Below are 16984 nucleotides of genomic sequence, written 5' to 3'. Positions count from 1 at the left end.
GGGTTTGTTTTGAAATACACAGAGATCTAGAACAAAGAAATATTTTGATGCCGAAGTGCTATTGGTTAAAAAAACCAATTTCAGGCTTTTACAGTGATTAGGTACTTTTGAATTGAGCTTTCTTACAGTCAATTTCTGTGTGTGGAAAATCGTCCTATACTGTCCATAGTGTATGATTTTCCTCCCATGCTGCTATATGCAGTACTGGGAAGCATTTGTTATTTCTGTAGAGGAAATACTCATATTTAGGAATATTCATATTTGTAGGTAGTTTTGTACTTAAACATTTAGTGTGAGTTTTACATGACTATTGCATATTACAGTCAGCAGATAAGGACAATTGGGGTTTTTTAGCTTTCTATGCATGATGTTCAAATAGTAGTCTTAACACTAATGCAGGTTGAATAAATAGGTAGTGAATAAGGAAATTAGTATTTAACTCCAGGTTTTGGGTTACAGTTTCATTTTGCATTTTCACTTTTGTCTCGGTCCACCAGTATATTTTATTTTAATCTCCAGCTTCAATTTCTTTTGGTTATTAGACAGATGATTACTAACAGATTGTCTTCAAATTAAAGTAAAGAAAAGCTTTAAAATAATTGTATTTAATTTTTCCTGATGATTCCTCCGGGGAAGATCTTCATGGTCAGCTTCTGCTTGTTGTTGATTGGCAAAGTTTAATACTGTCTGAATAATAAATTTCGGTTCTAAAAATACCTTATGTTCGAAGTCCTTACTGTAAAGGTACCTCTTGAATGGTACGTAAGTGTTGTGCACAAGTTAGATAACTATTGCAGTGTTTGTGTTCAAAACAACCGATTTACATACTTAAGTGTATGGAATATTTTGTTGTTCTATTTACTAACATTTTAATTTCTAATAATAGGGAAAGTACACTGCAAACCCTAGGGAGCCCCAAAAGGTCTCTCTGTTTGACTTTGATCGATAGATTGCCTTCATTTGATATCAACAATATTTTTATTTTCTATATGTGTAAACCAGAAAATTCCTATGAATTAGCAGAACATACTTCACCTATGAAGAAAAAGTCTGTAAAATGAGCCTCTTGACTTCTGTCTCCAATTATTCCCGTGCCATAGACTATTATTTCCAGGAGAGGGCAGCATTTTCCTACATCAAGTACATAAAGGCACATGCCCTGCTTAGACTGTCAATGTTTCTTGTAATTACTCCCAGTATATTTGTTGCTTGCTTATGAATTAACTTGCATTTATGGAACTAAATCATTCCAATCATTTAATTACACCTGAGGAGCTGAACTATAATTGCTTGCTTCCAACTAGGATCTGATATGGCTTGAGCAGTATTAATTTGGTGTTTACTTTTCTGAGTGCTAAAAGCATTAAAATGATTGTGCAATGGGATTACATTTTACTAATTGCTGGCATTCATTAGCTGGGTAAATGGCGAGGAAGAATGACTGTATATTGTGGAGGGATAAAATTATGGTTTTAAATAGTATATTACTAGGCGCATTAAGGCCCTAAGACATGTTTTAAAATACTCCAGAGGTTATTAAATACCGTATTTTCTTCATGTCTTGCTATATGAATATCTTATTAAAATACTGCAATTATTATGAACCTTTTTGTGCAATATGTAGGGAAATGGCTTCATTGACAGAAACCTATTTCTTGATATTAATAACCTTCTATATTTTCAGCTAATCCAAAAGTAAATGAGGAACTTAGGAAAAGATTGCCAACTCCAAATCAACACAGTTACACAGAATTGAAAAAGAAGCGTACAGCTTCATTTGAGGGACTCTTGTAAGGGATTCAGTGTTCTGCGATATGAGGTTAAGTTTTTATTTTTTGTTAAGACCTAAGCACATCAGGTAATACACATATTTTTTTCCTCATGCACATTTACAGTTAACAACAAATATGAGATAAATATGTATTTCTTGAATGCTTAATGTAACTGTTAGTGTTGAATCTTAAGTGTTTTCACAATTATTTTGCTTTTTTATAATCTAAAAGATAAAAATGAAAACATTTGCCTTTTTGGTGTTGTATAGGAAAATAATTTCTCCTGCTTTATTAGTTAGAACATATGTCTTGGTATAATATGCTTGAATTTTAAAATGTGTACTTAATTTTATTTTTGTTTTTAACTCTTACATTTATCAGCACAATGACAACTCTCTGGGTATTTTCATGATGCAGCCACTGCCTCTTCAAGACATATATTGTATCTTTTCAATAAATGTAGAAAAAATATAGCAGGGAAAACCATACAAAATAAGCACAACTACGTAGTTAAAGATGAAAAGTTGTCCTTTGTACAATATGTTTTAAAAGGGGTGCTTGAATAAATAATAAAATTTGTGGTAAGATTAGTATATTAGCAAGATTACTAATTTATTTAGATTTCCTTGAGATATAGAATATAGTTGAATCTTTGACATACAAGAGAGCATATATATTGACACTCAATGTTACTTGATAAGCATAATGTTTTACTGTAGATCTTATTTTTGAGTATTGAGGGTTGTTTCTTGAAGATCTTTGATTATATGAAATACTGAAACTGTATAATTAACTGTATATCTGAAGCAATACGTATGCAAATATTAGGATGAATTATTTAGCTGTTTAGAAAAACCTGCAAATTCAGAGTTGGAGTGGTCATGGGCCACTCTACCTGTATTTTATCCAGGAAATGAAAGCAGGAGAAAGAATGTTGTAAAGTGAAGCGCGTACCACCATATGTAGTAATTACCAAAGTGAGCAGTCCCATTGCCTCTAAGCAGGACAACTCAGTGTGATTTGGGCTGTGCTCAGTAGCATGTACTTCTAAGACCAGACTCTAGAACAAGACAAACCAATAATTTTTTCAATGAAGGCATTACACGCAACAGAAAGCTGAACCCAAACCATTATAAAAACTAGACGTGTGAGGAAAAAATATTTTACTGAGAAATATAATTTAGCACTGACTGTTAAAGTACACAGACTTTATTGTCCTGTTATAAATATTTTTAAATCCTTTGTCTTGTAAATATTCTGTCAAATGAAGGCAAAGTATAGGTGTATTTATAATATATTTTTTCAGGTTTATTTATCTAGAGTTTGCTTTATTTTAGCTCTGAAATCGTCAAGCAAAAACTGGACTCAGTGCCAGATCAAACAAGTTCAGAAGAACAAATGGAGAACTGGTTAAAAGGTAAGGACTTTTAAGATACTAATAAGGAACTTCAGGTGTTGTACCAGTGCTAGGCAGTGACTGGAATGTATTTGTTCTTTCCGATATATGACTGACTTTGGAAGAAAAGAAAGAAAAAAAAAAAAAACTACAACCACACACTGCCTCTTGAAAGTGTTTGGGATAACAGGAGAGCAGCTACGGGAATGTAAATCATCAGCTTTATTTTTATTTTCTGGGTTATTGAAAATGTTTTTTGTATAACTTTGAGAAGTCTTATTTAAATTCTTAGTCTGTATATTGCACTTTACTTTCCAACCTTTTATTCTTAATGGGTTAACAGCAAATCTGAAGTCTGTCTTGAAGTAACTTTCTTGGCTATTCACACCTGGCTAGAGTATGATTAAGCCGTCTACTAATATTAACGAGTTTCTCATTATTACCTCAACTGAATATAGACATTAAGGTAGGCTTGGAGGTAGAGGGGTCCTTGGTTAACTTGGAACTTCCATAGTTCATGGAGTTCTCATCTCCATCAGGATGGAAGGATCTTTTTGTATTTGGATGACCAAAATTTTGCTCTCAGATACATTCTTCTATGTTTCATGGCAGAAACTTTAAAAAAAAAAAAAGCACTGAGTTTGAGAGCACATTACGTAACTGATTGGCTTTACAGAAGAGAATTGTCAGAAAGTGGCTTGTGACTAGATAATAATGTGTAGATTGAAGAAAGGGGAAGACAGAGGAAGCAGTCCTTCAGTACATCATAAAAGGCTGTATTTTTTTTCCAGTGGCTATGTGTAGGATAAAAAAAAAAATAAAGGAATAGGTGTTTCAACATCAAAGATGCCTCCTGTATCAGAGTCTGATAGCATCTTGTGTATTTCTTTTTTTTTAATTTTATACTATGTGTTCTTTCTCAAAAGATAATAAATGTCAAGTTTCTCATGAACAGTCTGTTGTTTAGAAGAAAGAAATAATACTGCGTCTTGGATATGATGCACTTCTTACATATGTAAAGGAATTTCTATCTATATTATTGTGTAAAATAACCTACTTGCAGACACACTTTAATTCCTGGAATTTTGAGCTGAGTGCAGTTAAAAATGTTTTTGAATCATATACTTTGAAAACAAAAATAGTCATGGTGGAGTAACTTAGTGGAGAATTGTATTCTGGCAACTTATACTTTAAATGTGTAATGGCTTAATCAGATTTAGTATTTTTAGACCTTTAGGGGTCAGCATACCCTAAGAATGGTTCAAAAGGTTAACTTTTCCAAAGTACACAAGTGAATACCATAAACGGATTCTCTGTGAAATACTTTCTGTCTAATTGCAAGAAATGGTGTTGTTCTGGTGCTCACGATACTTTAAAAACTGGGTAGTTACTGAGTTTCATGTGTATTATTTTTCTGATGCATTAAGTTAGTATTTTGTGCTGTTTAGAAAGCTATTTCTTCCGAGGTAACACTTACGTATTTGTGTATCCAACAGAAGTTGTTATATAAACAAAAGTAAAATTGATACACTTTTTTTTAGATGAGTCATTAATAAGTCACATAATTCTTTATGCTTTTACTCCTAGGAAAAAAGGGATTATGGATAAATCTTATGTCATTATGCTGGTTTGGATGAGGAATTTTTTTCTTAAAATTTTATTTGGGTGTTAACAGTTAAATTACATTTTTTTATCATAAAGACAATAGATAAATTACAGTAACATAATGTTCAATATGTACCCTTGGTAGACATTCTGGTGCATTTTCTCATTGAACTACTAAATCAAAGGAACTTTTAATCTTCTATTTAAATGTCTATGTTGAAGTGTGTACCATTTTGTGTTCCAGTTGCTTTGTCATCTGTGGTATCTTTCCTTTTTGTGGCTGGTACTGTATTGTATCTAGTTGTTCCTTGCTTGTAACTTGGAAGTTGAAAAGCTCTTTTTAGAATAACCCTATAATTTATTCAATTTTTTTATAACATACTGAAATGTTGGAGGTTAAATTATAGAATGGTAAAGCATGTCTAAGATTAAATTCAGCTGACCAGATGAAAATTCAGTCAAGCAATGAGAATTTAAAAAAACCTGCAAAAATGTGAGGTACAGAGAAGCGGTAGGTTTATGGTGGTTATGCGGGATAATATGTAGCCTGTTAATAGATGTTATAAAGTAAAATACTTGAAAGAAAGGTGGTGTTTAAGAAGAGTATATCTGGAGTGTTTGATAGTTGAGATTTTCTTCTTAACTTTCTGTGTTGTTTGGAATATAATATGCCTTTCTGGATCAAAGACATGTCTGTCTCTGTTCTGGTATATTAGGAAGAGTTAAACAACAGTCTATGTGCAAGGCTTATTATTTTGGGTTTGTATCTAATTTAAATGCACTGTTTATCTCCACAGCACCTAGTTTTTAATAGGAGGATAGTAACTTTTTTCATTTCTCTCTAAGAATACTTGAGAGAATGTATCAGGAGCATTGGCAGCAGGCCAGTGAAGACTGTTTAATTTCCAAATGCAAAATATTCAGGATCCAAGCTAGAAAGCCTAGGATGGTGGTCGATTATAAAAATAAACTTACATTGGCAAAAAGGTGCATATCTTTGCATTGCAGTGGTGGTAGGGGGGGAAGCATGCTGCACCTGGGTGGAGTTGTTACTTTAGCAGGTTTTACATGCATGACGAAAACTGCACAAACATTAATACTGTGAAAACACAAGACAGAACCTGAAATTGGGTGCTTTTCATACTTACGTATACATTCAGGACTTGATATGTCAATTTTCCAAAACAGTTAGCAGGATAGGAAGGTGGTGAGTGTGCAAATACTGGAGTTAAATTTGTGTCTCATTTGACTCAGATCATGTACTGTGTTTGAATGGGTGCACCTATAATTGTTCTGTATTATATAGTCTTTCACTATTGTAATGTTTTTGCTTGTGTCATATTTCTGAGCATTTATGATTTTTAAGGACAGGGCAGAAATTAGATGAAGTCTTAAAATATCAAGTTACTGTTTTGTCTGTTTTGACAAAATAACAACTTTGCTGACTCCAAAATGAAAAGCATTGTATAATTATTATTTGGAATTTCCTAAAACAAGGTTAATAGCTTAATTATTTTTAATGGCAAAGTGGTTTGCTTCTTTAAAAGGTGGTGGTTATATTTTTCAAGCATAGAAATAAATATATATATTTCTAAACCACTACTTAAAGCACCTATTGAAATGTAAGTCAATGAACCAATTTCACCTCTAAGAATTTGTTGTCAACTCTTAGTTATGATGCATATAGACACTTTCACTGTAACTTGTTATCCTTCAAAAGAATGTGCGCCTTGTAAAAATACTTTAAAATTGCACGTCTGGAAACTGTACTTCAGAGGAAACTCTAGCTTTAAAGAGATGTGATAATGTAGATTGGAACAGAACTGCAGAATCGGCTTGTGCAGGGAAATTTGAAAAGTAAGTGTTTTATCTGGTGGTGAGCTGTTGTTTTCCAGTCTTGCTCTCTTCAGGAAAAATAGAAGAGGAAAACAGATATGCAAACCTAATGAATAAGTTATGTATATATAGCTGCTCAGACATGTGTGCATGTGATAAGCTTATGCATAGACAATTGTCTTAATTGCATTGTGTGTTTGTGCATGCATTGGTCTTGCATGAATGCGTGGTGCTTGCTGTTAAGAATCTGGACATAGCTTTCCTTGTATTGTCATAGTCACGCTGTTTAATACTTAAAAAGTATTTTTTAGTTCTTTTGCTGCATAGTGGATAATATTCAGGAAGTAAAACCTATCTAGAAATATTTTTGCATTTGTTTACTTCCATTTATAAATTCAATTAATTGTCAGGCATCCCTTTTGCATTCATGGTAGTTGAGGCAATGTACAGTCATATGCATAGGTTAAGTAAAATGAATCATCTTTCTTTGCTAACTTCCTAGAAATGAAACTCCTGTTACTCACCATGTATTTGTAGGCTATCTTATTAGAAGTAGTAAGTTTTTCTAGTTGTATAATGATTTTAATGTACTTTTTTGTGGGTTTGGTTTTGTAGTAGTAATTACAAGGACGTTTTGTCTGGAATTACTATTGTGTGATGTTAACACACACACACACACAAACACACATACACACACACACAAAGATAAAGGGGTAAAGAAAGCTTTGAGAGTAATGTGGTGTTGTAAAGATTTTTCATCTGATTCTCTAGTTGAGTCAAAAAGCAAGTAATTGTAACCGTGCTGCTTCCCCTTTCTCCAGAATATACCCATTACAGCTGTAAACACTCTAAATCTGAAGTCCTTCTTCCAACACTGTAGTAGAGGCAGAATAAACAGTACTTGTCATATTGAAGTTTGTTTCTTCTTTTACATGCCTCAACAGGAGATACTGTGAGACTGTTCTTGCCTTTCCCTCTTTTAGCAATAAGGAATGCTGTTTACCTGGGAAAGAAGGAAGACCTGGATATTGCATGGGTGTGTATGCAGAAGAATCTACATGATATGCAGAGAAGCAGAGTCCTCTTCACACACATGGCTCAATTGTTTAGTGTCTTCCACGTGTGCTGTGCTTTTAGCATCGAACTCACTGTGTGCTAGCTGTCAGAGATCCCCTTGCAAAGTGGCAAGGGTAGTTGCAGGTTTCTCTGCACAGTATAGGAGTCAGAAGAGAGGTTGAGAGGATGATCTTGCATGAGTTGAACATAGGAAGAGTGGCTAGTAACTGTTGAGCAGCACCAAGTATGGAAGATGACAAAAACATCTTGTATGGAAAAAGAGGGAATAGCATGCCATGACTTAGAAGATAAAAAGGAGCTACTGATAACTGAAAAATCATCAGATACTGTCTGGTCTTTCCTGTAAATACAATCACCCTTTCATGTGTATAAATTCTCGTGTCTGTTTTTCCCATCCCATTTCTTTCCTTGTAGTTTTTGAATGGTTAAATACAGTGCATTTCTGGCCAGGCTGCATGCAGAAAGACTCCTCATCAGAAGCACAATTAAGTATCCAGTATCTGCCTGACTCATTGGAGTGCTGTGAATATGATTTTTTAGACCCTTTACAGTACGCTGAATATGTGTAGTGCCTTATCTGCACCAAGTATTGCAAGCACTAAAGATGGGGAGAATGCACACCTTGAAGTATTGCACTTTGAATCGCCTAGGTGTTTAAAGTATGAGTGCAGCTAACTTCAGAATGTTTTGAAATGTGCTTCAGGGAGAACAGCACTTATTACTACAGTAATTTTTATGTAGTGCTTCAGAAGGAGCTTTAGAAGACCTAGCACAAGTGCAAGAGGATTTTGGTTATTTTCTTCTTTAGGAACCTTCATTGCTTCTGTTTTAATAACAACTAGAACGAGACTTAAGTTCAGAGCAAAGACATAACAAAGAAAGTATTAAAAAAAGTTCTCCAGGGGGTGCATTGGAGACTCTTATCTGAGAGTTCACCTGCATCTTTAGTAGACCATTTACTTCTGAGTAAAGGGTGCGTGGGCAAGGTGTCTTACTCTGGCACTTTATGCAGAGTGACCTTTCTTTTATGTCAGACACTTAAAATTACAGTATTTTTCTTCACTTCTAAAGCTGTAGTTTTCTGGGATTTTGTTTAGAACTCTAATTCAGCAAAGCGTTAGTTGTTTGTTTGCGGTAGGGGTGGTTGAGTACATTTGGATAAGAGAATTTTCACTGTAATTAATGGGCATCAGGAAACATGACCCTGCCTAGATAAAATGGGGTTCTGGATCATTAAGATTTAGATAATGGAAGGGGTTCTATGTGAAAAGCAATTGTCTTGTGTGACAATAGCAAAAGAAAAATGGGATGGGAGGGTTTACTTTGATTTTAGCTGGTTGAGAAAACATAAACACAGCAAGCTTAGTAAAACTCTAGCAGACACTATGTTTGGAAATTATGTAATAACTCCATATAGGCTGTAATGATATCCCGAAACCCTGTATTTAAACTAACCTGAATTACAATGAGAGATAAACAGAATATTTACCCATCCCTTATGAGCTGCTGCTGATATGTAAATTTATTCTTCTACTTTGCACAAATATACTTTTGAGCTACTGCTTAAACACTTCAAGGTCCTTAGCCAAACAGTTTTAATGATGCCTCCAATATTACGAAAGTGTGACATTTGATGAATGCCTTGTATAGTTGTGATATCGGGGAAAGTGTAAACAAAAAACGCACATCAAGTCATTGTGCAACACCTAGATAATTTATAATTTTACTGTTTATATCCATCTTGACATTTTTTATCTGCCAAAGGCAGGTTTCATTTGGAATCTTAATCTGAGATTTATTTGGTGGATCTGGAAATCATAGCTAGAGTTCCCACAGGAAATGGTCCATCTACCAACAGATTAAATGGCAGTCCTGCAGTTGTTAAGGGAGCTCTGCATTTAACACACATGCATACTCATTCAGTCAGCACTGTGGAGAAAAATTAAAGTAGTAACCCAGGTTTAGGAACAATGTAGCTAAAAAGTCCCATATTTGCTGAATGACAAAGGGTTATATAGCAGCATTTCATTTTATTATTCGTGCTTGAATTTCTTGTTTGCTTTGTTGAGTCTGCTGACGAATACTAATAAATGCCTGCAACAATCCAGACGAGAGATGCCTGGCAACAAAGCTATGCGGTGGACCTCCCTGATCTTCTCCAGTTCACAACCTGACCTTTTGAAAAATTGGCTGGGCTAAGCTGCAGAATTTGGGTGTAATGGTTATTGTTAACTCCAGCTTTAGGATTTATTAATTTGTGTGATCAAGACTTACCTATACTTCAAAGTTTCAAAAGACCAAACACAATCATCCATCCATTAGAACTAACATTGTGTTTCAGCGAATCCCGCTTACTATCCGCCTAGAGATTCTGCTGTTTTGATGCATTCAGAATATAAAAATGCTTTTTCAAGTGTGAGACCAATCCAATGAAAATCTGGTGTCTTCTCAGAGACTAATATTTTAAAACAACAATATGTTAATGAATTGCAAATGGAGAGTGGAATGCCAAAGGAAATGTCTGATATTTACACATTAATAAATGCATCATGGTTAACTGCAATGAATACCAAAATAATGATTGGCTGCATATTTTAAAGACTTAGAAGCATTTTTCTATTTTAAATATTCACCAGTTTGTACACAATTGCTGTTTAGATGCAAAACAGGAGGGCAACAGACTTAGTGAGAGAGACAGGCAAGGGAAACTTCATTACTAAAATAATCAGAATCCTTTGAGAATTGTAAAAAATTGCCTTTGCCAGAATAACTCCAACTGTTCTTAATCTCCTTCTCAATTTATTTCTTTATGAAGGGTGTTGCCAGGGTTCCACACAAGTACAGGTGAATAAAGAAGCATTCAAAGTAACACAGATGTCCCCCCGCTTAAATTGCTAGCACAGAATGAATTCACTGTTCTCTTTAGATTCCTTTAAGGAATAAAAAAATGAACCATTAAACTTCTGAGTTTTGTCTGTATTTTAGCAGACAAAATATTTTCAAGCCTCTTTTTTTGTGTGTGTATGTGTCATGGAATATAAAGCAAACTAAGATTAATGCAAAATATAACTTAGGTTATTCTTACTTCATTTGCAGAGAACTTTCTCAATAAAGTTCCATTAAGAATACCTTCTTCTCTTTGATTGTGATTTTGGACAACTTAAATGCTTAGCTGTAGCCAGAGATCGAGCATTTGAATTGTATTGTTCAGTTAACCTGACTGACTTCTAAACCAGTATAATTGTTTGGAAGTTTTCTGTATTAGCGATAGTCAATGTAAAAAAAAAAGTTACTTCATTTCTTTTGCCTACTGTTGAAATTACAGGAAGTTTGTATATACTGTACACTGCACGTCTGTCTTCTAATACAGAAATACTGTAGTCTGTCATGTGAATGAAAATTATCATCACAAAGGAGTGTGGAAGGATGCCAATCTAGTTATCTGAAATTTCTCTTAATTTTTTTATTGTGTAAATGTAACTTTGTAATTCATAAGTAAAAATGGTATTTTTTTTCTTGAAGTCCAGTTGAAATGAGATGCTAAAACCTCTCTGACAGAAGAGAGAAGAATTTGAGGTCTCTGAGGAGGAGACAGGAGCAGGAAGGGCCACCAGTGTGGTAGCACAGGCTCCAAGATACAGCATGGATCCAGCGCCTTGGACTTCGGCAGTTTTACTTCTGCCATGGCTTGCTCAATGACTTTGATCCCGTTACTTCATTACTATGTGCCTCAATCTTGACAGCTTTAAAATGACTATCCCTTGTGAAATACCTGTCAGAGTTGCCAGAAAACGTTGTTTTCAAGGCTTAGTTCAGTGACCCTCTGTCATTTGTTTCTTAAAATAAGAGCAGGTATCCTCTCTCTATGTAAAATCCAGGACCTTTCTGTGTAAGAGTTACTTAAAAGTAAGTCGATAGTTCTCGTTCTTCTGGTTTGACCCATGGTGCTCTCAGCAGGGCCCACAGTTATGTATTGTTGGGGCACTGAGCATACAATGGTCATTTCCTCTTAATTACTACCAAGGGCTTGCCTGGTTATATATGGCATTTTGGCTCGGCAGAGCACTGAGAAATAAAAGGAATTAGCTTTGTGTTATGAAACTACTCTGATCTCAGCCTTCACTTGTTATTGGGTTCCTGTGACTGCCATTCTGCTGTTCTCCAGAAGTGATTTAGTGAGATCTTGAGTCCTACTGAATAATCATCTTAAAGTTTGCCCAGTTTTCTTTAAATGTTAGAAAAAGTGTGTCATGAAGGGACAACCATTTGCTGTTACTTGCAGGTTATTGGTTCTCAGTATACTACACAGCACTGAAGGGACCTAGATAATTGCTAACATAAGTAAATCTGTAGTAAGTCCAAAGATGAGTAAAGCTGCACTTTTTCTTGTTTGTTTTGGAGAAAATGTATATTGACCTACTTTTTGTACTGAGCTTCTGTAATTGTTTTCCAGAAACAGGAATTGCTTTCTTCTTGGAAGTTAAGCATCTTTTCTTGGGATTGACTCTGAAAACTTGCTTGCAGATTTTGGGAAAGATAAAATAGTGAGGAAAAAGTTGAAAATAATGAACACCCTTTGAGATACGCATGTCAATTATGTATGTTGCATCTGTGTCAACTCAAATACAAATGAAAAAGGAAATAACAGGCATTCTGAAAATGCATAAAACCTAAACCAACTCTTTTCTTTTCCACTTATGCCAGGCAATAGGATTAGATTTCTTCCACCAGCCTTATTTTCTTTCTTTGCATACTTATACCTATAAATGCTTTTAATTTTGCTTTCCCACTCATTTTTCAGCATTTGTGCCTTTTAATCATTCAGTAAGGGTGAACTGTTGAGCAATTCAGAGTCTTTCACAGTTCTGTTTGGTAACAGTTCCAGTAGTTATACAGCCGAGTGAATTGAGTGTTTGTCTTTGACAAAAAGGCTGACTCATCATTTTCAGCTCATGAAGGAATATTCGGCCATAGTACTAATTTTATTTGCATAGCTTGAAAGGTTAGTGGCTCTCAGGTTCAAGTTTTCTGTTAGACTTAAAATTTATCTTATATATATCTAAGAATTCAAGTCCAATAGCATTAGCTGTTATGAACTTAAGACAATTCCATAATCCATTTTTTGCATGAAGCTATTAGAAATTGCTTTTTGTTAATGCAGCAACTGTCTAACAGCTTGTTAGAACACTTGCAGGTTTGTGTGCATTGTCATACACACATGCCCAAAAATTACCTTTTCAGAAATGTTTGTGATACTATTAATGTACAAAACATCTAGATAATTTGAAAGTCAATAATAAAGAATAGCAGTTAGTCTAGTGAAAATAAAAAGAAGGTGAAGTTCTCTTACACACTTGACAGTTATTGCAGTAAGTTGAGGTAGATGTGTGGTTTGCAGGTAGGGGCAAGAGCAAGTATTTTTAAACTGTAGCAAGTGTGTCCTTTTATTCCAGTGGGAATAGGTTAGTTTGGTATAGGAGTGGGGTGGCTCTTTGCTTTGATAGTTTTGTTGGATAGTGAATATTCCCTCTTGGTGTTTGAAATCAAGAATTTCTGGTGTTGTACAAACGCAAAAAAAAAACACCATAGAAATTGAAGCTACGTTGTTGTTTAGACTGAGAAAAAAAATACATGATTAACAGTAAATTAGAGTTTGTCAGTCACTGAGTTTTTGGGGCCTGTTAGTAATTGACATTGCAGTTAGTTCCTCAAATGTAGCACAACGTTTTGTTCTGCATTTTTAAAAATGTTTTTAATCTGACAGTGTCACATAGGAAGAGTGAGCTACTGAGTTTGCAGTCAGCTTTGCTCACGCTCCCAGAGTTTGTATGGCTTACTCTCTTCCTTCCTGCTTTTGCTCTTTTTCCTATTCTGCCTCTTACTGCCATCCCTCTAGCAGTTCATTCATGCAGTCTTTTGCAGGCAGATGAGGACATGCTTTGTCTGTGCTACAGACCAGCTTAAAACAAATACTGGGAAGCTATAGGTAGCAAGTGGCAAGTACTATTACACTTGAAGCTGGTTTGGAGGACCAACAAGGGCTTCCAGTGTCCCCATAATCATCTGCAGTCAGATCTGTAGCCAGCTATGTATTTTGCAGTGCTTTGTGTGTGTTCTGTTGTTTTTTGTTGTTTTCCTTTATTGTTGTTCCTCAGAGACCCGCTGCAAACCTCTGAGCTGATCAGCATGGTTTGGCATGTGGGATGCTGAAAGACTGCAAGCAGGGGATGGAGGTACCCACCCAGCTTCTGCTGGATGATGGGACTGCTGAATATGCTGAGTGGTGCACAAGGGAAGCTACTGCCTCCTTAACCTTCCAGGTGAATCTGCACCTTTTGTGCACTTATATTTTCAATGCTTCTTTCCATATTATCAGTGTCGGTACAGGATTCTCTAATGCTATTCTTTCCGTGATCTTGGTGCCTATCCCTCACTTCTAAGAAGAAGCTATGAGAAATAATGTCTGCCTGCAAAATGTGTTAGGTTCAATGTTTTTACTTGACTATTTAACCACTCCCAGCTTAACAACATTGAATTCTGTTCTGCCTTTACTATTTCAAGCCGTGACAGCATTATCTTCCCCTTACGTCCCTCACAATCAGTTCCCAGCATTAATTCTAGTGTCTTTATATTCCTTCTTCCTAACATTTGCCTTTCTTTCTCTCAATGTGAACGAGCTATTCATTCAAGATAAATGCATACAGAAGATCAGCTGTTCAGCTTCTCCCTATAGTGAAATATTAATCTGGGCTACTGAACTCGTTCTGGTTTAGATGGAAAATAAGTTGTTTAGTATACTCAAGAACCAGAATCAATGGTGATGATACCACTTAATGAAAACTACAGCATTTTTTCCAAAGCTTGCAAAGCTGTTTTACCCTTTCCCTGATGTTCCTTGTGCAGCCTGATTATTGCAAATGCTACTTACTCCCCAGTGTGTCTCTGCAGCATTGGTAATTAGTGCACAATACAATTTGCAAGAGGCATGATGAAAAGCACTGAAGTGCATTGATTAATACTGCTACTTAATTTAACAGCAAGACAAGAAGCTACCATGTACTAAGGCCTAAATTACTTGGGGTGGGGGTCATGGGCTATATGGAGAATAAAGTGATTTTAAAAATAAAAAAAATTGCTACACCCATTGATCTGACAGTGTTCAAAATTCTACTGACAGATTTAGCATGTTGACCAAAAAATGCATTACAGCTTCATTAAACAAGTAAAAACCTCTAACCTTAATGCCCTTGGGCAAAGTGCTTCCGATTCTCAGTGGAGGCAGCTGCCATCATCTTCTCTCTTACCAAGCCAGTAGGAAAAAAAACGAGATCCTATGTGTTTCGCCAGATGTTTCCAGGAATGCCACTTACAAGCTTGCTGTGATGCTGCTTAGTCTTACCTGTGTGCTTGTGGGAATTGAATTTGGATTAAAAGGTGTGTTGCAAATGTAAGTTGCTTAAAGAAGTAGCATTAGCATTAATAAATGCCAACACAGGTCTAGTTTCATTCTAAATTCTTTTTTTTCCAGTTGCTGTAACTTACAGTTGAAGGCATAGAAATCCATATCTTGACATGGGCTAAGGATTTAGCCTGAAGTTCAGCTGCTAATGCAGATGTCTACCTCATCATGCAGACATGTTTACTTCATTCTGTTTTTTAAAAAAAAAAAAGAAAATCTATCTGCTGACTTGACCTGTCATCTAGAGAGCTTTGCTGCTTGTTGGGAGCTTACATTTAGGATGTTATAGAGATGGTGCTGAGGCTCATCTGACCCTCTGTTACCCCCTGCTGCTCTTCCACGTAGGCACCAGTGATACTGTTGGGGCGACCTGGGAAGTATTACGTGTGACTATATGGTTCTGGGGTTGATGGTCAAAGGTGTGAGGACCCAGGTGGTGTTATCCTTGATCCTTCCAGTAAGAGGGAGGGGCGTGAAGGAGAATTAGGTGAAGTAGATGAGGCCTTCTTCAGACATCTGGAAGAAGCCTCATGTTCACAGGTCCTGGTCTTCGTGGGGGACTACAACGACACTCATAATCTGCTGGAAGAACAACAGCAGGGCACAAGTGATCTAGGAGATTTCTCGAGTCCATTGATGTCAACTTCCTGACACAAATGATTGAGGTGCCAACAAGGAGAGGTGCTCTGCTGGACCTGATACTTATAAAAAAGGAAGAACTGTTTGTGGATGCTGAAGTCGGGGGCAGCCTTGGTGGCAGCTACCATGAGGTGGTGGAGTTCAGGATCCTGAAACGAGGGAGCAGGACAAAAAGCAGGACCTCAACTGTGGACTTCAGGAGAATAGACTTTGGCCTCCTCAGAGGTCTGCTTGGAAGAATCCCATAGGATACAGTACTGGAGAGAAGAGGGATCAAAGAGATGTGGTTGATATTCAAGGATCACCTCATCCAAGCTTAAAAATGGTCTATCCTGACAAGCAGGAAATCAAGTCTGGATCAAGCAGGATGTTGTTTTCCTTGATTTTGGTAAGGCTTTGGACTCTGTGTCGCATAACATCCTAATAGAGAAGCAAAGTATGAGTTAAATAAGTAAACAGTGAGGTTGACTGAAAACTGGCTGAATGTCTGCACCCAGATGGTGGTGATCAGTTGCACAAAGTCCAGTAGGAGAAAGGTCACTAGTGGTGTACTCCCAGAGTCAAAAATGGATCCAGTCCTGTTCAATGGCTTCATTAATGATCTGGATGATGGAGCAGAGTAGACCCTCAGCAAGTCTGCTGATGATACAAAACTGTGAAGGGTAGTTGATACACCAGAGGGTTATGCTGCTGTCCAGAGGGACCTCAACAGGCTGGAGAAGTGGGCAGAGAGGAACCTTATGAAGTTCAGCAAGGGGAAATGTGAAGCCCTGCACCTGGGCAGGAATAATCCCATGTAACTGTACATGCTGGGCATCAACTGGCTAGAAAGCAGCTCTGCAGAAAGGGATCAGGATCCTAGTGGACAGCAAGTTGAGCATAAGCCAGCAATGTGCCCTCATGGCATGGATGGTCAACAGCATCCTGAGCTCTGTTAGGAAGAGCATTGCTAGCAGATGGAGGGAGGTGATCCATCCTCTCTGCTCAGCACTGGTGAGGTTACATACAGCTCCCTAGTACAAGAAAGAGGTGGACTTACTGGAGCAAGTCCAGCAAAGACCCACAAAGGGACTGGAGCATTTTATGTATGAGAAGAGGCTGAGACTGAGCCTCAAGAAGGGGAGGCTAGGGGGAATAGGTCTTACCAATATGAATAATACATGATGGGAGAGAACGAAGCAGCAGCAGCTGCCAGATTCT

The 16984-nt window shown here is 36.5% G+C and overlaps 1 protein-coding gene across 1 annotated transcript in view; it reads left to right on the top strand.

Moving 5' to 3' along the window:
* The first annotated feature begins 1424 nt into the window (after nucleotides 1–1424).
* Nucleotides 1425–16984, top strand: part of MIPOL1 (mirror-image polydactyly 1) — a 159703-nt gene continuing 144143 nt past the window's right edge. Inside the window, exons 1-3 of the mRNA XM_059819538.1 lie at nucleotides 1425–1443; nucleotides 1685–1790; nucleotides 3110–3189. Of these exons, the coding sequence (XP_059675521.1) occupies nucleotides 1425–1443; nucleotides 1685–1790; nucleotides 3110–3189 (205 nt within the window). The remainder of the gene's footprint in view (nucleotides 1444–1684; nucleotides 1791–3109; nucleotides 3190–16984) is intronic.

This window comes from Gavia stellata, chromosome 7 (assembly GCF_030936135.1).
Source record: "Gavia stellata isolate bGavSte3 chromosome 7, bGavSte3.hap2, whole genome shotgun sequence".
Taxonomy (NCBI): Eukaryota; Metazoa; Chordata; class Aves; order Gaviiformes; family Gaviidae; genus Gavia; species Gavia stellata.
Note: the sequence above shows the minus strand (reverse complement) of the source record. Positions and strands in the feature narration are given on the sequence as shown.